Source organism: Anomaloglossus baeobatrachus, chromosome 4 (assembly GCF_048569485.1).
Source record: "Anomaloglossus baeobatrachus isolate aAnoBae1 chromosome 4, aAnoBae1.hap1, whole genome shotgun sequence".
Lineage (NCBI taxonomy): Eukaryota > Metazoa > Chordata > Amphibia > Anura > Aromobatidae > Anomaloglossus > Anomaloglossus baeobatrachus.
This window is the reverse complement of record NC_134356.1, coordinates 566,569,438-566,594,670: the sequence shown is the minus strand read 5'-3', so window position 1 is coordinate 566,594,670 and position 25,233 is coordinate 566,569,438. Positions and strand designations below refer to the sequence as shown.

The 25,233-nt window shown below is 43.8% G+C and overlaps 1 protein-coding gene across 1 annotated transcript in view; it reads left to right on the top strand.

Moving 5' to 3' along the window:
* IGDCC4 (immunoglobulin superfamily DCC subclass member 4) overlaps window positions 1–25,233 on the top strand; it is a 215,593-nt gene that overhangs the window by 108,030 nt on the left and 82,330 nt on the right. Inside the window, exon 2 of the mRNA XM_075346033.1 lies at window positions 22,352–22,642. Within this exon, the coding sequence (XP_075202148.1) occupies window positions 22,352–22,642 (291 nt within the window). The remainder of the gene's footprint in view (window positions 1–22,351; window positions 22,643–25,233) is intronic.

Genomic DNA, 25,233 nt, shown 5'->3' with positions numbered 1-25,233 from the left:
CAAAATCAACAGTCGGGTACATTCTGAGAAAAAAGGAATTGACTGGTGAGCTTGGGAACTCAAAAAGGCCTGGGCGTCCACGGATGACAACAGTGGTGGATGATCGCCGCATACTTTCTTTGGTGAAGAAGAACCCGTTCACAACATCAACTGAAGTCCAGAACACTCTCAGTGAAGTAGGTGTATCTGTCTCTAAGTCAACAGTAAAGAGAAGACTCCATGAAAGTAAATACAAAGGGTTCACATCTAGATGCAAACCATTCATCAATTACAAAAATAGACAGGCCAGAGTTAAATTTGCTGAAAAACACCTCATGAAGCCAGCTCAGTTCTGGAAAAGTATTCCATGGACAGATGAGACAAAGATCAACCTGTACCAGAATGATGGGAAGAAAAAAGTTTGGAGAAGAAAGGGAACGGCACATGATCCAAGGCACACCACATCCTCTGTAAAACATGGTGGAGGCAACGTGATGGCATGGGCATGCATGGCTTTCAATGGCACTGGGTCACTTGTGTTTATTGATGACATAACAGCAGACAAGAGTAGCCGGATGAATTCTGAAGTGTACAGGGATATACTTTCAGCCCAGATTCTGCCAAATGCCGCAAAGTTGATCGGACGGCGCTTCATAGTACAGATGGACAATGACCCCAAGCATACAGCCAAAGCTACCCAGGAGTTCATGAGTGCAAAAAAGTGGAACATTCTGCAATGGCCAAGTCAATCACCAGATCTTAACCCAATTGAGCATGCATTTCACTTGCTCAAATCCAGACTTAAGACGAAAAGACCCACAAACAAGCAAGACCTGAAGGTTGCGGTTGTAAAGGCCTGGAAAAGCATTAAGAAGGAGGAAACCCAGCGTTTGGTGATGTCCATGGGTTCCAGACTTAAGGCAGTGATTGCCTCCAAAGGATTCGCAACAAAATATTGAAAATAAAAATATTTTGTTTGGGTTTGGTTTATTTGTCCAATTACTTTTGACCTCCTAAAATGTGGAGTGTTTGTAAAGAAATGTGTACAATTCCTACAATTTCTATCAGATATTTTTGATCAAACCTTCAAATTAAACGTTACAATCTGCACTTGAATTCTGTTGTAGAGGTTTCATTTCAAATCCAATGTGGTGGCATGCAGAGCCCAACTCGCGAAAATTGTGTCACTGTCCAAATATTTCTGAACCTAACTGTATGTATGTATGTATGTATATATATACGGTAGTTGGAGCAGCACTTTTTCTATCACCTTACTGCTGTGGATGCCAGGCCTCCCAGGTAACCATTCCATTATCATATCACATAGAAGAAAAAAGGATGAAGGTAGCACTCCATTTTAGCAAAAAAAAACCCCGAAACGTTGCTGTCATAAAGAACAATTTTTTTTGTTTTATAAAATAGTGTGTTGCCGTCATCCTTTTTTTTTCTTGTATGTATGTATGTATATATACAGTACAGACCAAAAGTTTGGACACACCTTATCTCTAGAACAACTGTTAAGAGGAGACTTTGTGCAGCAGGCCTTCATGGTAAAATAGCTGCTAGGAAACCACTGCTAAGGACAGACAACAAGCATAAGAGACTTGTTTGGGCTAAAGAACACAAGGAATGGACATTAGACCAGTGGAAATCTGAGCTTTGGTCTGATGAGTCCAAATTTGAGATCTTTGGATCCAACCACCGTGTCTTTGTAGAAAAGGTGAACGGATGGACTCTACATGGCTGGTTCCCACCGTGAAGCATGGAGGAGGAGGTGTGATGGTGTGGGGGCGCTTTGCTGGTGACACTGTTGGGGATTTATTCAAAATTGAAAGCATACAGAACGAGCATGCCTACCACAGCATCTTGCAGCGGCATGGTATTCTATCCTGTTTGTGTTTAGTTGGACCATCATTTATTTTTCAACAGGACAATGACCCCAAACACACCTCCAGGCTGTGTAAGGGCTATTTGACTAAGAAGGAGAGTGATGGGGTGCTAGGCCAGATGACCTGGTCTCCACAGTCACCAGACCTGAACTCAATCGAGATGGTTTGGGGTGAGCTGGACCGCAGAGTGAAGGCAAAAGGGCCAACAAGTGCTAAGCATCTCTGGGAACATCTTCAAGACTGTTGGAAGACCATTTCCGGTGACTACCTCTTGAAACTCATCAAGAGAATGCCAAGAGTGTGCAAAGTAGTAATGAAAGCAAAAGGTGGCTACTTTGAAGAACCTGTTTTCATTTATAGTTTTGATGTCTTCAATGTGAATCTACAATTTTTAGAGTCCTGAAAATAAAGAAAACTCTTTGAATGAGAGGTGCATCTAAACGTTTGGTCTGTACTGTGTATATATATATATATATATATATATATATATATATATATGTGTGTAAAAGTCAGATATTCTTCACACTTATACATAAATATTTTTTAGCACAACCAAAGAAATGACCCGGAGAACAAGTTGGTATACTTGCACAGTGTAGGGGCATGTTCATGCTGTGGCCATTTCACAGGCAAAACCCAAGAAGAAATCAAAATGAGCTATATAGTCTGTAGTAAGTAAATACTAATTGTACATGTAAATAACATAGGTTACATAGTTAACACTATTTTGCAAAGAAAGCGTAAATCCCTTCCAGCCGCGACAAGGTGTACCCAACCGCAGGCTGCCTTTACTCACGTCAGTCCCTGTCACCAGTGGGACTCACAATTTATTTCGCACTTATACACACACATTGATTAGATGGACAGTTATCCTTTCAGTAAAGACCCTTTTACATGAGCCGGTAATCGTAGAAAGCGGATTGGACAGAACACTTGTTTCCAATTATTTGCCAGTGTGTACTCTTGCAGGCAATCACCCAGCTATCTAGAAAAATGTTCCTTTTTCTGGTGATTGCTTTTTTTATGCATACATAAAAAGCATTGTTGTCCTTAGCACAACACCCGATGTGAACAAATGACGTGCTGCCGATCATATGTCTGTGTATGAGGACGTTGGTCCTGTCCTCAACATTGCTCATCAGCCTGTGTAATCAAGCCAGTAAACAAGCGCCATATGACTTCTATATCTCAGCGCTCATGATTGTCCTGAAATCAGGGCTTATTGCTTTGATTTATTGCAGGAAATCAAAGCAAAAACAGGACAACATATTAGCCCCATTCTGACAAAGTGGTTGAGTTGTTTCTAGTTGTATTTGAACCCAGGACCCCATTACTTGAAATCAACAGGGTAATAAACAAGATTTTACTATAAAGAGGTTTCCACACCTTGTTTTAAATTTGCTAAAGGGAAGGACTTGTTAAATCGGCGCCAAGACAAGGTATTTTCTGGCCCTAGGCAGACAAAGCCAATGGTGCCCTCCATGATCCCTCAGCCACCAAGTAAAGAATGGGTCAGAGACTAAACTAAAAGGACCCCTAATGCACCCTCTCTCCGATGGGTCAGGTAACAAGCTCAGACGACCACTTCCACTAGAAATTTTACCTTTTTGTTTTTACCAAAAAATACCAGCACAAGTAAACAAAAGAGGTGTACATTAGGGGTAAGGCTCAAGAGTGCATTTTCAAAGCTATATACTGTATTTAGAATCATTCATTGTTTGGAAACCATGCACATAATATAAAGGACAAATAATGTTATTCATCCATTATTCATGCTATATTATTATGTCAGACCCAAGGCCAGTCATGTAAACTAATATAACTTAGTTGCAATACAGTTTCCAACAAACCTGATGATGGTTCTGATGCCATATTTCTGTACTGATGATGGTTCTGATGACATTTTGATGTGCTGATGGTGGTTTTTGTGTCGTATTCTTGTAGTAGTGATAGCTCTGATGATATATTCATGTAGTGATAGTTGTTTTGCTACTTTATGTACTGCTGGTGTCTTAGGTGATGAATTCATGTAGTGATGGTTGTTCTGGTACTGTATTCATGTACTGCTAATGGCTCTGGAGATGTATTCCTGTAGTGTTCATCACCAGAACCATCATCATTACATGTCTATTAACCCAAAATAGCATCAATAGATAAATAGACCACCAGAGCCACTAATAGTACATAAATACCGCACAGAAACCATAATCAGTAAATAAATAGGTCTCTAGAACCACCATCAGTACATGTGTACAGCACCAGAATCACCATTAGTATAATTAAGCATCACCAGAACCACCATCAGTAAATGAATACGTCACCAGAATCACATCAGTACATTAATACGTCATCAGAACCAACATCAGTACAATATGTCCCCAGAGGCTGCCCCATGTTTGTCCAAACAGCCTACCCCACGTATATTGGGTTAAAGTCTAAGAGCCATGCGCTCAAAACACGTCTTGGTGTAAATGCCGAATTATTGCCTGGAGACCTGGAGATGTTTTATGTATATACTTGTTGTCAATATGGAATACCGATTTTAAGGATTTTTTCATTAAAAGATGGATTTTAAGTCAAGTTGGAAGCTGGATCATCTATGCTTTCACCTGGGCCTCAACGCTGATCAGCAGCGGCATCCTTTGCTTCTACACCGCCAAGAGCTTGGATGATTCCTGGGGTGAGCTGGCTGTCTTTTTCCTTGTATCCATAGCCAACCCCTAATATGTCCCACAGCCAGCCCCTCATGTCACCACAGCCTGCCCCACGTATGTCACCACAGCCAGCTCCTCATATGTTTCTTAGCCAGATCCTCATGGCTCCACAGCATGCCTCATGTATGTCCCCACAGCCAGCCCCTCTTAAGTCCTTACAGCTAGTGCCATGTATGGTACAGGCTGAGAGAGGGTGAGCGGTGTAACTGACACTGTTCTGTGCCTGTGCTCCAGCCATCAGTGTGCGGAATGCCTGAAGACACAGGAAGGTGTTGGGTGGCTGGAGTCATTCAATAATGTCCCTTTTTTTCCCTCCAAATTGCGCCCCCTTAGGGAGGCAGGAGGTAGCACCCTAAGCTGGTGCCTGTCCTGAATGCCTAGCCCTTGTCCTGGTCCTTTGTGAAATAACAAAGAGGTTTCAGTAACCACTCAGAACCCCCTCTGCTTGACCTCCAGTCAGCTCGGCCGGAACTGAATCTGATGACATCAAGTCCATAAGACAGCTGACCCTGCAGCCAATCTTGTGTAGGTGGAGACCTCCACAGCAGCAGGGGTTGTAGTGGTGAGCAATTGTTTCTTTATTCTAGAATTACCCAACTAAGCCTAGTTTTAATACAGTTTTAAATGTAATTTCAGATAACTTATCATAATAAGCTCTCATATTAACATGAGGAATAACACTATTCCCAGCGCTATCTCTAAATTTCACTTGTTCCTGTACTACTGTAGGGTGTAGAGACTAGCTTCTAAATATGTCTTCTGTAGACTGTATCCAGAAAGAGGGATCCTGCTTCTTTCGCTCTTTAAGGCCTGCGACACACATCCGTGCCGCCGACACGTGTTTGTCAGTTTTTACACGTAGCGGCGGCACGGAGACACGTTAAGCAATGCTACCCTATTGTAGCAGGCACACACACGTAAAACCACACGGAACGTGTGTCCGTGTGCATTTGTACGTGTGTGCGTTTTTCAAAGCGCTGACTTGTCAGTGTTTTCTCCCGCAGCACGGGTGTCACACGGCCCGCACCTGTACCACACGGGTGTAGTGTGGATGCGGTCCCGTGTGACACGCGCCGGAGAAAACACACGTGTCAGAGAAAAAAACCCCCAAACATTTACTCACCTTCTCCTGCCCTCCTGTCTCTGCCGCTGCTGCCTCTTGCTGCCGACCGCCGCTCATTATTCTCATTTAATATTCACTTCACTGCCTGGCAGCAGCAGCAGCGGGGAGACGGGAGGGCTGGAGACCGACTATCAGCACCACGGACAGCAGCGCAGACATCGGGAAGGACCAGGTGAGTATGTTAATTACCGGTTCTACGTGTGCTATCGCGGATAGCACACGTAGAACACGCGTGTCCCGCACGTACCAGAGACACGTACTTACCTGCACGCAACACGCATGGGAAATACGTGTCTCTCGGCACGTGCATGAATTTCACGTGAATGTGGCAGAGGCCTAAGACATGTTTAGAAACAGCAGCATGGAGGAGATTATAGCAGAGTGGAACCTCGGTTAACGAGTAACCCAAGTATTCTGCTTAACAAGCAAAGCTTACAGTAAATTTGTAACTCACTTTACGAGCAAGCTTTGCCGCATACTCACCGCACACACTTCCGGTTCGGTACATCCACCGCGCTCTGACCCACTCTTAGTCCGCACAAATACGCACGCATACACACATATTATGCTCACCTTACCTTCTGTTCCATCGCCGGCCTAATGGTTTTTGTAGTTCACCGCTACAGGATGTGTATCGGTAACCATCGCGATGAGGGAGTAACTTCCGCTGTCAGCCGCTACTGAAAGGCAGCGCGCTGACCAATCAGAGGCAAGCGGCTCCTGCCTTTGATGTCAGAGCTCTGGCAGCGGAAGTTCCGGCATTGGTCGCGATGGTTACCCGATAAACATCCTGTACCGGCAAACTACCAGATCCAGGAGGCCGGCGAGGGAACAGAAGTTAAGGTGAGCATAATATGTGTGTGCATGCTTGTTTGTGCGTGTTTGTACGTGTGTGGAATAGCACAATAGGGGACCAGGATGGGACATTTAACAAGTTGTGGAACGAATTGTCTGAGCTTGCATTATTCCCTATGGGAAATCTTGCTTTGCTGAACGAGTAACTTGGTTAACAAGCACACTTCCAGAACGGATTGTTCTCGTTAACCAAGGTTCCACTGTACTGAGCTCTGTGGCTGTGAATCCAGTTCTGTATTAATCTAAATTACATACTAACTTCAGTGCAATCAGCCTGGGCATGTTTTCTCACTCTACTTTTTACACCTCCACCCTCTATTCTCTATAGCGAATCATAGGCTGTGTAACTTGACCCCTCACTGTGTTAGGTTACGTGCACACAGTGTGTTTTTAGCACTTTTTTTTAATCCGTTTTTGGGTGCAGTTTTGTCATAACACTGCATGCAAATCCTTATGCCAGCAAAGTCAATGAGAATCCGTAAGTTTTGTGCACATTTTGCTTTTTTTCCCTTGTAGATTTGGTGCAGAAAATAGTCTGAAGCATGTCAATTCTTTCAGCGATTTCCCCAGCATTTTTCCACCCAACATGCATGGAAAGAAAACATCAAAAATGCATCAAAACCCTGCGTTTTTTTCTTTCAGGAGATGCAGATTTGGTGCAGAAATTTCTGCAACCAAATACTCAACATGCGCACATGGCTTTAGTAGTCCCCCTTGTATTGACCAAGATGGATTTGAGCAGTTTGTTTTTTTTTTTTTTTCCCATATTCGATCGTGAGTTCAGGAGGTGGGTGGTAAGCAAGAAGTGGCTCATATGTGGAGAAAGAAGCAGAATTATCTGAAAATATATATTACAAAGGTTCTTATATTTGCTTGTACTATTGTTTTATTCAGCGTTTGGTGAAAAATCAGTGACTTTTTCGATTCCAGCAATAGTTCTAGTTCTAGTATTATCTGATTCTCATCTATGTACGTAATGTCTGTATATAAGACAGCATTAGTAATTCTGCATAATTGAGTCCCATTGAAGTTGTAATCATCACAATTACACAATTGTGTTTCGTAGATCTATAAATGATCTTAGAAATTACATTTCAGCAACAATGGTCCTATTACAGCATGTCTTCCGGCATTTAGTCACAACCGATGCCTGTTCTTCTACCTTTACTTTTAAAGGTAACCTGTGCAAACACGCTATTGCCCTGTAGATAGCGTTACAATACTGCATGGCCACTTTACTGGAAGCTCATCTACCGGGAGGAAATCAAGGCTGCTTTCACACTACGTTTTTTTAACATGCGTCCTGAACGTTTTTTTAACGCAAAAGCGGATCCAGTGCAAATGCGTTTTCATTTCAATGCATTTGCAATGGACTCGTGTTCACATGCGTTTGCGTGCGTTATAGTGAGGATCCAGCGACTTGCAGTTTTTTAACATACACAACATACAAGTAGCGTTTTTGAGCTGCGTCCAAATACTGCAAATCGCTGGATCCTGACTATACTGCACGCAAACGCATGTGAACGCTGGCATGCTGATAGACAGGATCCTGCTTGCTCTACTGAGCATGCCCAGAACCAGCCTCCGTGATCAGTCTCTCTCTCCCCCTCCCTCCTCTCCCCCTCCCTCTCTGTCTCTCTCTCTCTCCCCCGCCTGAGAGCTGCGGACACTCGTAACCAACGTAAATATCGGGTAACCAAGCAAAGTGCTTCGCTTAGTTACCTGATGTTTACGTTGGTTACGTGTGCAGGCGCTCGTAACCAAGGTAAATATCGAGTATCCAAGCAAGTTACCCGATGTTTACCTTGGTTACGAGCCTCCGCAGCTGTCAGATGCCGGCTCCCAGTCTATCACGTTCAGTTCCACTGACTCCCGATCACATGACTCCAATGCCAGCCCCTAAACATCTAGTGACAGGATCCTACAAAATAACACATGCATTTGCATGCGTTTTTTTGCTGTAAAATCAGGATCCGCTTTTACAGCAAAAAAACATTCATGACGCATGTTAAAAAAAACGTAGTGTGAAAGCAGCCTAACTTAAATCCTGCCGGGAACAATTGATTTCAGTCATATTGATGTACACGGAACGGTTACAGGCACCTCTCACCAGGGCCGCCGTCAGGGCATGACAACTGTGGTTGGTGTATGGGGCCCGGTGAAGAGGGCCCGGCCGCTCACTATACTGTATTTCTGGCACATTGAATTGACAGCTCGCTGTGCACAGAGGTGCTGCAGAGTGAACTGTCAATCATTCTGCAGGGGAGGGATTACAGCTACTGATGTAGTTTAGTGAGCGGTGACTGTAAAAACTCTGTGCATGCCCCTACGGCTGAAATCAAGCTACTAATTTCTTCCAATTAGCTGGATTCTCAGTAAAGCGGCCTGGCAACATTGTAACCTTATTTATCTGCAGATTAACCCTATATATGTAGGTAAATAGCACTTGTGCACATGATTCCCTTTAAATACTAGCATCATATGTGATTTACTCATGTAGTGATTATTTTAGTAATAACTTGTGACCATAATTTCCTCGATCGTGGCGTTGTTGATACCGGTCAGTCGCATTATTAATCTATCATCTCGTTTCCCCTTTTATCTAATTTTCTGCTCTTGTCCAACATAATCCTTGTCTTTGTTACTTTCTTTGTAAACATGCATTTAAATTCATCAAAAGGAAAAGCAAACTAGGAAACCAGACTAGCCACAGGATGAAAATTTTGAGAAGTCTCATTTGGCTATTAAAGGCAACCTGTCATCATTTTCTTCCACCTAATCTGAGAGCAGCGTGACAGAGACAGAGATCATGACTCCAACGATGTGTCAATTACTGGGCTGCTTGCTGTAGATTTGATAAAATCACTGTTTTATCTGCAGTAGATTATCATTAGAGGACTAGGAAACCTGCTGCCTGGTAGTCCAGCATATTCATGAGCTCTGTATAATCCCGCCCCCTGCAATGATTGGCAGCTTTCTGCTGATGTACAGTGTACACATAAAACTGTCAAACAGTGGTGTGGGAGGGGTTATACAGAGATCAGCATTTATAGAACTGCTAGATCCGAAAAAAGGGTTACCGATTCCCTTTAATTTCCCTTTAAATAAAATGTTGTTGCTCTTATGGTACTGGTTTCTGTTCTGTCACGTAGAAGTTTTTTTTCTTCTCGGGACCCCTCTATGAGTCAATAGAACCTAAAAAGCATATGTAAAGGCGGTTTTCATTGTGAGACAATCCCTTTAACTATTGGGATTGTAATGACATGATAAACACTAATGTTAAATTGCCCCTCTCTAGTTTTCATGGAATAATTATAGCAAATTGAAAAAGTAAAAATAAGTGAAGAAAAAATAAAATAAAACCAGAAATATTCCCATAGCTGAATTCTTCAGGATGGAATTACACAGGTTACATATCTGCCACTTCTTTCTTGTTGACAGTGGTGAAACTAGAGTTCTATGAGCTTTGGTGCAAAATTTGGACTTGGGCGCAAACCTGCATGTTTATTAGCTGTGTCGGATCTTGTAGTGTTCAAGATCCTATGAAGACATAAATGTTCATCCCTCATGTAATAATGTCTCATATCTTGACCCCTTTGTGAAATAATGTCCCACATCCTGGGCCCCTTTCTGTTATTATTCACCCTATACTGGGCCCCTTCTTATTATTATGTCCTCCATCCTAGTATAGTTTCCCCAATATTGGTATAATGTCCTCCATCATGAGCCCCTTCTTATTATTATGTACCCATCTTGGTATAATTTCCCCACTGATGGTATAATGTCCTCCATCCTGGACACCTTCTTATTATTATGTCCCCATCCTGGTATAATTTCCTTACTGATGGTATAATGTCCTCCATCATGAGCCCCTTATTATTATGTCCCCATCCTGGTATAATTTCCCCACTGATGGTATAATGTCCTCCATCCTGGACGCCTTCTTATTATTATGTCCCCATCCTGGTATAATTTCCTCACTGATGGTATAATGTCCTCCATCCTGGACGCCTTCTTATTATTATGTCCCCATCCTGGTATAATTTCCCCACTAATGGTATAATGTCCTCCATCCTGGGCGCCTTCTTATTATTATGTCCCCATCCTGGTATAATTTCCCCACTGATGGTATAATGTCCAACATCCTGGACGCCTTCTTATTATTATGTCCCCATCCTGGTATAATTTCCTCACTGATGGTATAATGTCCTCCATCCTGGGCGCCTTCTTATTATTATGTCCCCATCCTGGTATAATTTCCCCACTGATGGTATAATGTCCTCCATCCTGGACGCCTTCTTATTATTATGTCCCCATCCTGGTATAATTTCCTCACTGATGGTATAATGTCCTCCATCCGGGGCTGTGACGGGGGTGTACAACAGAGCAAAGGATGGACGAGGCCGAGGGACGATCCAACAGGTTTATTCACAAGAACACTGGAACAGCACACGATAAGTCCACGTAAAACAGATTCGGGGGCCCTTCCCGACAATCCTCGGACCGGATTACAAAGCAATCGTCCTTACAGTAGTCCAAAGAGTTCCACACAATCCCACGGGCCGCCACACAGGCCTAGCTCCGTCCGTGTCCACAGCCACACAGGCTGGAGCTCCTGCTCTCTTCAAGTTTCAGCTCACTCTGACTGAATCTCCCAGGTAAGCAGAGTTTACACTAGTTGGACTCTAGGCCCACCTCCCCCTACTCCCAGGGATGGAAGTGCCTCAAGAGGATATAACCTTGCATATTAGGGGGTGATTACCTACAACAATAGAAATGTACACAGAAGTAGTTCAAATAAGACAATGAACCCAGCTTGAAATAGGAATCTGTACAGCATATACAGTGAGAGGGTAAATTACATCTTCACAATCCCTCCCCCTCCCAACTTGTGTACGTACTAGGGACCTCTACAGGTCACTGGTTAAGTACACACAGGCAGAGCGTTACTTACATGTGGCTTCATGCAGCCACGAATTGGCATCGTAGCTCTCCCACATCATTGCCCAGGAGAACAGCTGCAGGCAGACCACCCATCACCCCAACCACACATCGCCTGACCCCAAAACCAAAGTTCAGATCCACAGTGGCTGTGGGAATAGTCCTCCATTGTCCACCAGCCAGTTCAATAACAATCCCAGGTCCTCTATGGATTGCCTCAGGCCGAACCACTCGGGGATCAGCCAGTGTGAGGAAAGCACCCGAGTCACAAAATCCAACAAGTCTCTGTCCATCCAGCACAACCTCCTGCAAGTGCTTACCTCGATGAGCAGAAGTCGTCATAACTGCGGGTCGCACCCCGTAAACTCCTGGTGGTGCAACATGGGGGGCTGAGTCACTAGGCCAGTCCTCACATAACGGTGCCACATCTTCCTCCATGGCACTGGGCTGTAAATAATTAACAATCCGATTGGGTGCAGGATCAGTCCTCATTTGAACAGCTGGGCAGGAGACTTGCCGATGCCCTGGCTGTCCACATTGATAGCATCTGCGCTGGGTCTCCCTCCATCCAAGGTGTCCTCTTGGGTAAGGGGTAGGGGAACTTGGAGGCCGGCTCCCACCTGAAGGTGCTGTAGGGGTTTGAGGATGATTCCTCCATGGCCTGGCTGGGCATGAGGCCTGCAAATGCCCGGGACCCCGGCGTATTCCAGAAAGTGCAGTAGAAGCAACTGGAGGCACATTAACACGGGTATCAACATGTGGTGGCTTAGAGGAACGGGGAACAATGGGGACAGAATAACTGGGGGCATCCGGTGTTGTGGAGCTGTTAGGCGTCTCTCCATCCTCCAACAGAACCCTCCACTGAGGCGTGATAGTGAGCACCTCATCAGCTAGAGCAGCAGCTTCCTCCACTGTCGCTGGTTTTCTCTCACGCACCCATTCCCGGATCTCAGCGGGGCACTGGGCAAAGAATTGTTCTTTTAGGATGACCTGCAGGAAGGTCTCCCAAGATAAGGCCTCCTCTGCCTCCAGCCAGCGATTACATATTTGTTTGAGTCTATGAGCATATATCTTAAAAGACACTTCCCCATCACAGGCTAAAGCACGGAACTGAGTCCTGTAAGTGTCTGGGGTCACAGCATAATGTTCTAGAATAGTCTGTTTAATATCCGCATACTCACAGTTCCACCGAGGGTCCATAGCTCTATAGGCTTCAGCAGCTCCCCCCTCTAGGAGCCCAACCAGATGCCGGACACGCTCCCTGTCCGGGACTTCCATTAATCGACACTGATGCTCAAAGTCCTGGAAGAAGCCCTCAATGTCGCCTGCAGCCTCATTAAACGGCTTAAAGTCTTTGCGGGACACCCTGGGAAGTTCCCTCATGATGGGTGCTGGGGTTACAGTCTGTCTGGAACCTCTCGCGGCTTCCACAGCGAGCTCCTTATCCAGCAGTGCCATCTCCTCCATCCTGCGCTCCTTCTCTTTAGCTCCACGCATGGCCTCCCTCTTATCTTCTATGGTGGCCTCATCTCCAAGCAGTGCCATCTCCTCCTTGTACCACACAACCCATTGACTTTTTTGGGTATTCACCTCCGGCTGCCGTCTTTCTTCCGTTTGCTGTGAGGATCCTTCCTCCACGTCATTTTGCGAACAGACTCCTTCTAGTGCCTCAATCAGCTGCTCCTTGGAGAGTCCTTTGAAACGAACTCCTACTTCACGGGCCATTGTTTGTAGGCTCACCACAGTCCAGTTCTTGTACTCTGAGGTTCTGATTCCAGATGTTAATGGGCCGTTGTCCTCCATTCCTTCTGCTCTGATCCCAGCGCTGCCAACCAGTTTGTGACGGGGGTGTACAACAGAGCAAAGGATGGACGAGGCCGAGGGACGATCCAACAGGTTTATTCACAAGAACACTGGAACAGCACACGATAAGTCCACGTAAAACAGATTCGGGGGCCCTTCCCGACAATCCTCGGACCGGATTACAAAGCAATCGTCCTTACAGTAGTCCAAAGAGTTCCACACAATCCCACGGGCCGCCACACAGGCCTAGCTCCGTCCGTGTCCACAGCCACACAGGCTGGAGCTCCTGCTCTCTTCAAGTTTCAGCTCACTCTGACTGAATCTCCCAGGTAAGCAGAGTTTACACTAGTTGGACTCTAGGCCCACCTCCCCCTACTCCCAGGGATGGAAGTGCCTCAAGAGGATATAACCTTGCATTTTAGGGGGTGATTACCTACAACAATAGAAATGTACACAGAAGTAGTTCAAATAAGACAATGAACCCAGCTTGAAATAGGAATCTGTACAGCATATACAGTGAGAGGGTAAATTACATCTTCACAGGGGCGCCTTCTTATTATTATGTCCCCATCCTGGTAGCAATGATGAAGCTATAGCCGAAACGCGTCTTGCCATGCGTTTACAGCAGTAATCTCCCATCTCTGCCTGAACTGATTTGTTTTTTGCTGCTATCTGTACTTTTTATTTATTTTTGAAATAAAGAAAATAAATTTTTATTCATCAACAACCATTGAGCTCGCTGGATTTATCCTTCTTCTTCTATTCAATTTCTGGCAAGAGCTCCTGCCATTCAATCCGACGCAGAGCCTCCTCATGAAATAGCAGCATACACTGGACTGTGTTTGGTAAGCTGGCTTTCTTGGTGGTTTTTATTTTATTATTATGTCCCCATCCTGTTATAATTTCCCCACTAATAGTATAATGTCCTCCATCCTGGGCCCCTTCTTATTATTATGTACCCATCCTGGTATAATGTCCTCAATAATGGAATGATGTCCTCCATCCTAGGCCCCTTCTTATTATGTCCACATCCTGGTATAATTTTCCCTATAATGGTATGATGTCCTCCATCCTGGGCCCCTTCCTATTATTATGTCCCCATCCTGGTATAATTTCCCCAATAATGGTATAATATCCTCCATCCTGGGCCCCTTCTTATTATTATCTCCCCATCCTGGTATAATTTCCTTAATAATGGTATGATGTCCTCCATCCTGGGCCCCTTCTTATTATGTCCCCATCCTAGTATAATTTTCCCAATAATGGTATGATGTCCTCTATCCTGGGCCCCTTCTTATTATTATGTCCCTATCCTGGTATAATTTCCTCAATAATGATATAATGTCCTCCATCCTGGGTGCCTTCTTATTATTATGTCCCCATCCTGGTATAATTTCCCAAATAATGCTATAATATCCTCTATCCTGAGCCCCTTTCAGTAATGTTCATGCTCTGCTGCTCTTCTCCTCTTCTCCAACAAATAAAAAAACAAAACAAACAAACTTAAAAAAGCTGATTCTTTTTACTTTCCCTTTACTCCCAATACTTGCGGTATCCTCTTCTATTGCCGGCGCAGAAGCCGACAAATGAGTTTGGCATGCTGGAAAAGGGCACCACATGAGGTCGATGCCATGTACCACCCGTGACGAGCACGCTGTTGTTACCTGCCGACCTCTAATTGGCCGGTGGCATACACTGCAGTGCCGGGAGCCGGCGTGTCTTTGTGTTGCAATACATCTCAGCTGAATATGCGTCCTCAGACGCACATCCAGCTGAAATAGGCACTGATGTCGGTGGGCCCCCCTCCCGCACTGGCCCAGTCGTGATTGCACCCTTTACGATCACGATCATTACGCCTCTGACACTGCCGGGTATGACTTGGTAAATTCAGTAATATTGAAACTGGCAGCTATGATGACCATGATGATGATGAAATTTAGTGTGTACTTATAGGACACAGACTATAAATGCAACTAAAGCTATTTTTATTCTGTTCAACATCCTGCCATTACAGATGATGCAAGCCTCATTTGATCAATAGACCTTTGTTTTGAGGTTCGCTGAAAAGTATGGCCGGGCAAAGAACAAATGATAAATATATCAGCTTTTTCAAGTGCAAGTCTTTAAGGTTCTGGCTCCTGGGTCTTCCGCCTTTATGACTCTTCATCTGACAAATAAAAGTAAATTTAACACTTTCCTCCTTGTCTTTCCAGTGAAATGCTTAAAATTTATCGTAAGTTTAGTTTGACAGTTTCACACTCCTTTCCCGCGTAAAACAACTATAAACAGTACACTTAAGTTCGCCAAACCTGCCAATATCGACCGGCTCAGCCGACGGTCTAATGCAGGGGTCTCAAACTTGGCTGGGTATTTGGGCTGCACAGAGAAACAAATTTAATTTGGGCGCCGCATTCTTTCCAGGGCAAAGAGAAATTTTTAGCAATGCCATCTTTTTTTTCTATACACCCTTGGATCACTTTTTTTGAAATTTTTTCTCTTGTTTATTTTATTTTTTAAATGATATTCATCATATGGGTTATGGTACGAATTTATAGCTTGGGTCTTTATGATTGTGCACTTTTTTTGTTTATTTTAGTTTATATATAAACAGCAGTTTTTAATAGTAAAACAAATTTCATTTTTCTTTACATTTTTTTTCTACATGTAATCCCCTTTAAGTAATTTAATCTTACAATTAGCACCATATAGTAATTTTGGCCAGCATCTTATAGTAATGTGCCTATTCTTGTCACCTTCTTGTAGTAATGTTCCCATGCTGGACCTCATCCTGTAGTAATGTGTCCATCCTTGTCCCCTTTCTGTAGTAATGTCCCCATGCTGGACCTAATTCTGTAGTAATATGCCCATCCTTGTCCCCTTCTTGTAGTAATGTCCCCATGCTGGACCTCATCCTGTAGTAATGTGCCCATCCTTGTCCCCTTCTTGTAGTAATGTCCCCATGCTGGACCTCATCCTGTAGTAATGTGCCCATCCTTGTCCCCTTTTTGTAGTAATGTCCCCATGCTGGACCTCATCCTGTAATAATGTGCCCATCCTTGTCCCCTTCTTGTAGTAATGTGCCCTTGCTGGACCTAATCTTGTAGTAATGTGCCCATCCTTGTCCCCTTTTTGTAGTAATAACACCATGCTGGACCTCATCCTGGAGTAATGTGCCCATCCTTGCCCCCTTCTTGTAGTAATGTCCTCATGCTGAACCTCATCCTGTAGTAATGTGCCCATCCTTGTCCCTTTGTAATTGTGTGCTTCTTTTGTCATTATTGTGTGCCCTTGTATTGCTGGGGCCACACGGGGCACTAGTGCGATCCTCGTATGACACTCGGCTCACGCTAGCAGTACAGCAGAGCCGAGTGTCATGCAAGAGTCCCTGCAACTGAGGTCCGACTGTGCGAGCGGACCTCAGTTGCGGGGGGCGGGCCGGCTCTGCGGAGGGGCGGGCCAGTGCTGCGGAGGGACCGGAGGGATTTCTCTGCCTCTAACCTCCTATTGCGATTCTCGCTCTGCACTCGCGGTACACCGTTTTACCGCGAGTGCAGTGCGATTTTTCTCTCGCCCCATACACTTGAATGGGTGCGAGAGAAACAATGATCGTATTACAGTCACAGCATGCTGCGATTGCTTTCTCGGTCCAATTAGGGCTGAGAAAATAATCGCTCATGTGCGCTGACACACAGGCTAATATTGGTCCGAGTGGAATGCGATTTTTTTTTTATTGCACTCCACTTGCACCATTTTTCTTGCAGTGTGGCTTAGGCTTATAAGGAAGCATGATGGCTGGTAAACTGGTTAGACTGGGCCATTGCTGGGTGAGGTCCCTCATGTGAAAAGTGTTAGTTACTTCTAAGTTTATGAAAAAAAGAAATAAAATTGAAAAATCTTCCACCATTATAATTCACCAAGACAAAGCAACCTCAATGAAATCACGAGGTTGTTCTTCTGTTTTCTAGGATGGTAATACATACACATTACAGCTTTACCATTTGTCGTACTGTCTATACTAGGAGTCTATAAGGCTATGTGTCCACGGTAGAATGTACCTGCGGATTTTTCTGCCTGAAAATCCGCGACTTTGCGGATTTGCCGCGGATTTACCGCGGATTTGCCGCGGATTTTGATGCGGATTTTTTTTTTTTTTCCCCATTCAAAACCAAAAATCCGCACCAAATCTGCACCAAACAATTGACATGCTGCAGATTTTTCCGGATCAAAATCTGCGGCAAATCCGCAGCGGAAAAATCCGCAGCATGGACACAGCATTTCCAAAATGCCATTGAAATGGCTTGGAAGTGCCGCTGCTGCAGATTTTCGGGAAATCCGCGGCAAAATCCGCGCAAAATCCGCGCAAAATCCGCAGCGTGGGCACATAGCCTAACAGTGCTAGAAATGGAGTTGAATGACTGAGAAAAAACCTCTTTAAAAGGGACTCTGTCAGCACATTTCTGCATTGTAACCTGAAGACAGCATACTGTAAGTGTTAAAATAGAGACTTCAGACCTGTGTCTATTATCTCAAAGTCTTTTTTTGTTTACCTGCAATGTTAGCTTAAGCCTGTTATCTTTATCATTAGTGGGTCTCAGCAGTGCATGAGTTGTAGTCCAACTCCACCCTCTCTGTGATTAGCAGCTTCTGTCTATGGAAATGTACACTGAAAGCCTGGGGTGGGCGGGGGCAGCTCACAGAGCTCTGCAATATGCAAAATTTAAAATCTTTCACTGTGTCAGAACGACTGCAGTCGCTAATGTAAGTGATATATCATTGAACTCAGGGCCTCTTTGCCTACAACATGCTGCTCTCAGATGAGGTAGTAAAAACCTGCTGACAGATTCCCTTTAACAGCACGATGAGCAGATACATGCTCTTTAACATGCAATGAACACAAAATGTTTTGTAGTTTTATGAGAACCACTTGTCACCTTACCATTGGATAGTATAGGAAAGCTGTGAGATACATTATTGACTTTTTTAAACTATGCTTGAAAGTTCTTATTAAAGGGGTTTTCTGAGCGTTTGTCAAATCTGCCCTAGAATAGGGAATTTTAAAATAAGAGGAAATGATTATCCAACTATTGAATTAACTACTTTTCAGGTGGTCCCTGCTCTTCATGTGGTAATGAATTTCCTTCCTTAACTCCCCTGTATAGCTCATGACGTCTGCTGCAAGTGATTGTCTGCAGTCAGCTAAAGGCTACTTTACACCAGACAATCTATCGTGCGATAGATCGTCGGGGTCACGGTTTTTGTGACGCACATCCGGCATTGCTGGCGATGCCGGCCTGTGTGACACCTCCTAGCGACGCAGTATCGCTCACAAATCGTGAGTCGTGTACTGCTCGTTAGGTTCCATAATATCGTTTAATTTAGTAGTTCATCGTTTCCGGGGTAGCACACGCCGCTCCGTGTGACACCCCGGGAACGATGAACAGCAGCTCACCTGCGTCACGCGGCCGCCGCCGGCTATGTGAAGGAAGGAGGTGGGCGGGATATTTACGTCCCGCTCATCTCCGCCCCTCCGCTTCCATTGGCCGGCGGCCGTGTGACGTCGCTGTGATGCCGAACGTCCCTCCCACTCCAGGAAGTGGACGTGCGCCGCCCACAGCGAGGTCGCACGAGAGGTAAGTATGTGTGACGGGGGGTTACTGACTTTGTGCGACACGGGCAGCGATTTGCCCGTGACGCAAAAAGGACGGGGGCGGGTACGATCGATTGTGAAATTGCACAATCGGTCGTACCGTGTAAAGCAGCCTTAAGTTAAAGGGCACCTGTCAGGTGCAATATGCACCCAGAGCCACGAGCAGTTCTGGGTTCATATTGCTAATCCCTGCCTAACTGTCCCTGCATCTGCATAAAGAAAGCTGTAGAAAAAGTATTTCAAAAGATCTTTATGATATGCTAATGAGGCTAGGGACTAGTCGCAAGGTCTTTACTTCCCCCGACTAGTCCACCTTCTTAGCATGGCAGCATGCCCACAGGGGAGTTCTAGCATGCTACTCAATACAGCATCACCAGCGGTGACGTGTGTACCTGCATCTACTGTCTCCGCTGTTCAGAAGTCCCCGGCACTTCTGGTCATGTGCACTAGACCTCGCTGAAGCCGGGGCATGTACACCCGGCTTCATACTGAGCATGCCCAGAAGTGCCGTGGACTTCTGAATAGCGGAGACAGCGGACACAGGTATGTGCATCACCAGTGGTAATGCTGAATTGAGTTGCATGTTAACATGCCACTGTGGGCGTACTACCATGCTAAGAGGGCAGACTTGTCGGGGGAAATAATGGCCTTGGGGCTAGTCCCTGCGCTCATTAGCATATCATAAAAGAGTTTATGAAATACTTTTTCTGAAGATCTCTTTGTGTTTACTACTAAATACAGGGACGGTTAGGCAGGGATTAGCAATATACTGTACGCGCAGAACTGCTCGTGGTTTTGGGTGCATATTGCATCTGACAGCTTCCCTTTAAAGATGGGATTTCATCACTGCAGAACTGGTGTGGACCATCTGCGTGGTGGCACTTGAGCAGTGTGAGTGCGCTATTCAGCAGGTAATTTTGTTCTTTCTTTATTTTATAACATTCATTACTCTAAGGTTGTTTGTAAAATCCCAGAAAACTACTTTTTAGGATTGTACAAGCAATAAAAAAAAGTACATTACATCACTGTAAGTAAAACGAAACAGAAAAAAATAGTCACTAAAGTAGAAGACAGGTTCACTATTGGAAATAAGGCTTCTTAAAGTATGCAAGGTAAAGGATTAAGAGTTTTTTTTGTCCACAGTAACCATGGATACTTCAAAAATAAGTTGGAGGGTTCTTGAAGACTTAATATACAAGAGGGAAGGATTTCAAGTAATCATCTTGAAGGACTTTAAGGACTAGGAAAAGTGCATATTCTGTTTATTTAATCCTGAAAGACCATAAAGTATGAGTCTTGATTTTAGGAAGACAACTCCATTGAATGTCCCAAAAAGATAATGTTAGATCAAGTACTACCAATTCCAGCCAACCAAGGAGGGCAGGGTTCTAATATGATCATACACATTTGATTAAAGAGGGTCTTTTATCAGATGTCAAAAAATAAAACCGTACTAAATAGATCTCTTAGGTCTGATAGGATTGATGCACTTACTTTGATTATCCATGTCAGAATGGCTATATAATCCTTCAAGACTGTTGGAAAACCATTTCCGGTGACCAGTTCTTGAAGCTCATCAAGAGAATGCCAATAGTGTGCAAAGCAGTAATCAAAGCAAAAGGTGGCTACTTTGAATAACCTAGAATATAAGACATATTTTCAGTTGTTTCACACTTTAAGTATTTCATTCCACATGTTTTCATTCATAGTTTTGATGTCTTCAATGTGAATCTACAATTTTTAGAGTCATGAAAATAAAGAAAACTCTTTGAATGAGAAGGTGTGTCCAAACTTTTGGTCTGTACTGTACATCATACGTCTAATAAATCTGTGTAATAATGTTTTGTATTGTAACATTAGGTGACAGATCCACTTTAATTTAATGGCCAAGCCATCCTTCCAATTTGAATTAAGTGACCCGGCAAAGAGATACACCTTGTCACTGGCTGCTGGGCTCTTATAAACTGGCAACGTTTTGCACTAAATATCTGAATTTTTCAATATCAGTAATGCAGGTCCATAATTCTCTTATTTAATGTTTGCATGCCTTAGTGCTACAGAGTGCAGCTGTCTATTTTAGTTTCTTGTATTTACTTCACACTTGTCTGCTAGGATATGCTGGTCAGTTTTTTTTTATTTCACATTGTAGTTCATTCTGACTGAGCACCCCTCCCACTGGCTTTACGCTGTTTTCAATTTAGCATATTTCTGTTTGCCCATAAAATTATAGACTTTCAGCCTGGATAAAGACATATCATGGATAGGGACCCCCTCAAAGAGATACACCTTGTCACTGGCTGCTGGGCTCTTATAAACTGGCAACGTTTTGCACTAAATATCTAAATTTTTCAATATCAGTAATGCAGGTCCATAATTCTCTTATTTAATGTTTGCATGCCTTAGTGCTACAGAGTGCAGCTGTCTATTTTTTAGTTTGTTGTATTTACTTCACACTTGTCTGCTAGGATATGCTGGTCAGTTTTTTTTTTATTTCGCATTGTTGTTCATTCTGACTGAGCACCCCTCCCACTGGCTTTACGTGGTTTCAATTTAGAATATTTCTATTTGCCCATAAAATTATAGACTTTCAGCCTGGATAAAGGCATATCATGGATAGGCACCCCCTCAAAGAGATACACCTTATCACTGGCTGTTGGGCTCACATAAACTGGCCATTTTATGCTCTAAGCATCTCAATTTTTCTATTTTTAATAGTAGTAATGCAGGTCCATAATTCCCTTATTTAATGTTTGCATGCCTTAGTACTTGAGTGCAGCTGTTTATTTTTATGTTTACTAAGCATTGATAGTCTGACTTCCCCTACTTGTTGGGGGCCGTCGCTAGAGGTGTTTGGCTGTGGCTTACTCCTCTTCACCATTTTGGAACACATGCAAGTTTGGCTGTGCCAAGATTCCATGCCTATAATAGTTACAGGAGTTGTCATTTCTCCTCTGAATTTTATGGTGGAGTATAGACGCATGGAATTGATAAATAAACCCCTTGTTTTCCAGAGACAGAACCCCGATCTGTTAGGTAGTTATGACATGCACTGCAAATACAGCATCAATTCTTGAGTGGGTTGTACAATTTAGGATTAATATGAAAAATTGTGTAAACATAGCGCCTCTCCAGTTCTTCGCAGTGCACTACGTAAGCAGCATTATTAAAGACAAACTTACAACTTCTGATCGGTTAGGACCGCTGAAAATGTATACTATATACATTCTAATTTCCTATATCTTATCATAGCACATAGTTTGTTACTTTTATGAGACTTGTTCGATGCAATAAATCAGTTAGTATAAATAAGCGAAATTCGTATGTTAAAGCGTTCTCATTAATGCAGCATGGTTTATCTGAACAATTATCTTAATTGGTCTCTCTTGGGTCTTTATTGTAGGAGAGAGCACTTGGCTAGACCTTGGCTGCCGTCCTGGCCCCACCGATACAATTCTTCTGCCTGGTCAAGAAGCCATATTGCATTGTGACCTAGATGACACCGAGGCGTCCAATAATGTCACGTGGTGGAAAGACGGTGAGCAACTGACCACAGAAGAATTCCCTGTGCTTCTTGATGGATCACTTGTAATATCGCAAGGAGAGGGAGCAAGCATTGAAGGAAGCTACTTCTGCACCATCAGGAATTCTTTTGGAGTTTTGCAGGGCAGGACAGGCACAGTCAGATGGGCAGGTGGGTACCACTAATTTTGCAACTTGATGCCTTAAGGGAGTTGTCTCAGATTCTTACATGGTTAAAATTGCAAAGTACTTGTAAAGGCCAAGCTTACCAACCACCCTGTAGTCTCAGATTGGACTGTTTCCTAGGCAAGGTGCCTGCGCCGCTTGCAGACTCTATGCTGGGATTAATTTTTTTCTTGACTACTATAACAAAATACTAATGAGACTTCCTCTCACTAAACTCTCCCCTTTCCAGTCTATCTGTAATGCAACAGTTTGGCTCATATTTCTATCCAGCCATCAGATAAGTGCCTCCACCCTGTGCCAGTCATTACACTGATTGTCCGTCCAGTATAGAATACAATATAACCTTATCATTTTCAACCACAAAGCTCTTCAGTGAGCTGCACTTCCATATATCTCTTCCCTCACCTACATCTATTACCCCACCCATGCTTTCTATTCTGGTGTCTCCAACTAAGATCCACCATAATCTGAATCTCCGACTTCCATCTCCAAGATGTTTCTTGTGCTACGCCAGTTCTCTGGAGTGCATTAAAGGGGTTGTCCACTACTTTGACATTGATGGCCTATTCTTAGGATATGTCATCAATGTCTGATTGGCCGGGGTCTGACACGTTGCACCCCCACAGATTAGCCTTATGTCCATCCCAGCGGCGGCAGCAGGTAGCTGGAAATGCTCAGTTCTGGAGCTGCTTCGTCTTCTGATAGTGGTGGTAGCCAGGTACTGCACATCTGCCTCCTATTGATTAGAATGGAGTGCAGTTTCTGGCCGTGGCTGCTATCAGAAGACGGAGCAGCGGCGGAATTGAACATTTCCAGCTGCCTGCTGCTGCCGCCGGGACCAGGATCAGCTGATCGGCGGGGGTGCGGGGTGTCGGACATTGAAGACCTATCCTAAGTATAAGCCATCAGTGTCAAAGTAGTGGACAACAAATTTCTTTTCAAGTCCTATTACTTCACCTAACCAATCAAACTTTCCTCAGTTCTTTCTTTCCTGAGAATAGCACTTCATATTGTTACATATACACTGTGTGCAGAATTATTAGGCAAATGAGTATTTTGATCACATGATGATTTTTATACATGTTGTTCTACTCCAAGCTGTATAGGCTTGAGAGCCAACTACCAATTAAGTAAATCAGGTGATGTGCATCTCTGTAATGAGGAGGGGTGCAGTGTAATGACATCAACACCTTATATAAGGTGTGCTTAATTATTAGGCAACTTCCTTTCCTTTGGCAAAATAGGTCAGAAGAGAGATTTGATGGGCTCTGAAAAGTCCAAAATTGTGAGATGTCTTGCAGAGGGATGCAGCAGCCTTGAAATTGCCAAACTTTTGAAGTGTGATCACCGAACAATCAAGCGTTTCATGGCAAATAGCCAACAGGGTCGCAAGAAGCGTGTTGGGCAAAAAAGGCGCAAAATAACTGCCCATGAATTGAGGAAAATCAAGTGTGAAGCTGCCAAGATGCCATTTGCCACCAGTTTGGCCATATTTCAGAGCTGCAACGTTACTGGAGTATCAAAAAGCACAAGGTGTGCCATACTCAGGGACATGGCCAAGGTAAGGAAGGCTGAAAAACGACCACCTTTGAACAAGAAACATAAGATAAAACGTCAAGACTGGGCCAAGAAATATCTTAAGACTGGTTTTTCAAAGATTTTATGGACTGATGAAATGAGAGTGACTCTTGATGGGCCAGATGGATGGGCCAGAGGCTGGATCAGTATAGGGCAGAGAGCTCCACTCCGACTCAGACGCCAGCAAGGTGGAGGTGGGGTACTGGTATGGGCTGGTATCATCAAAGGTGAACTTGTGGGACCTTTTCGGGTTGAGGATGGAGTGAAGCTCAACTCCCAGACCTACTGCCAGTTTCTGGAAGACAACTTCTTCAAGCAGTGGTACAGGAAGAAGTCGGTATCGTTCAAGAAAAACATAATTTTCATGCAGGATAATGCTCCATCACATGCATCCAACTACTCCACAGCGTGGCTGGCTAGTAAAGGTCTAAAAGATGAAAAAATAATGACATGGCCCCCTTGTTCACCTGATCTGAACCCCATAGAGAACCTGTGATACCTCATAAAATGTGAGATCTACAAGGAGGAAAAACAGTACACCTTTCGGAACAGTGTCTGGGAGGCTGTAGTGGCTGCTGAACGCAATGTTGATCGTAAACTGACAGAATCTATGGATGGTAGGCTGTTGAGTGTCATCATAAAGAAAGGTGGCTATATTAGTCACTAATTTTTTTGGGGTTTTGTTTTTGCATGTCAGAAATGTTTATTTATACATTTTATGCAGTTATATTGGTTTACCTGGTGAAAATAAACAAGTGAGATGGGAATATATTTGGTTTTTATTAAGTTGCCTAATAATTCTGCACAGTAATAGTTACCAGCAAAAACAGAAATCCTCCTAAGATAGCCAAATCTAAAAAAACCCCACTCTAACGTCCAAAAATATTAACCTTTGATATTTGAATCTTTTGGGTTGATTGAGAACATAGTTGTCGATCAATAATAAAAAAATCCTCTAAAATACAACTTGCCTAATAATTCTGCACACGGTGTACAGAT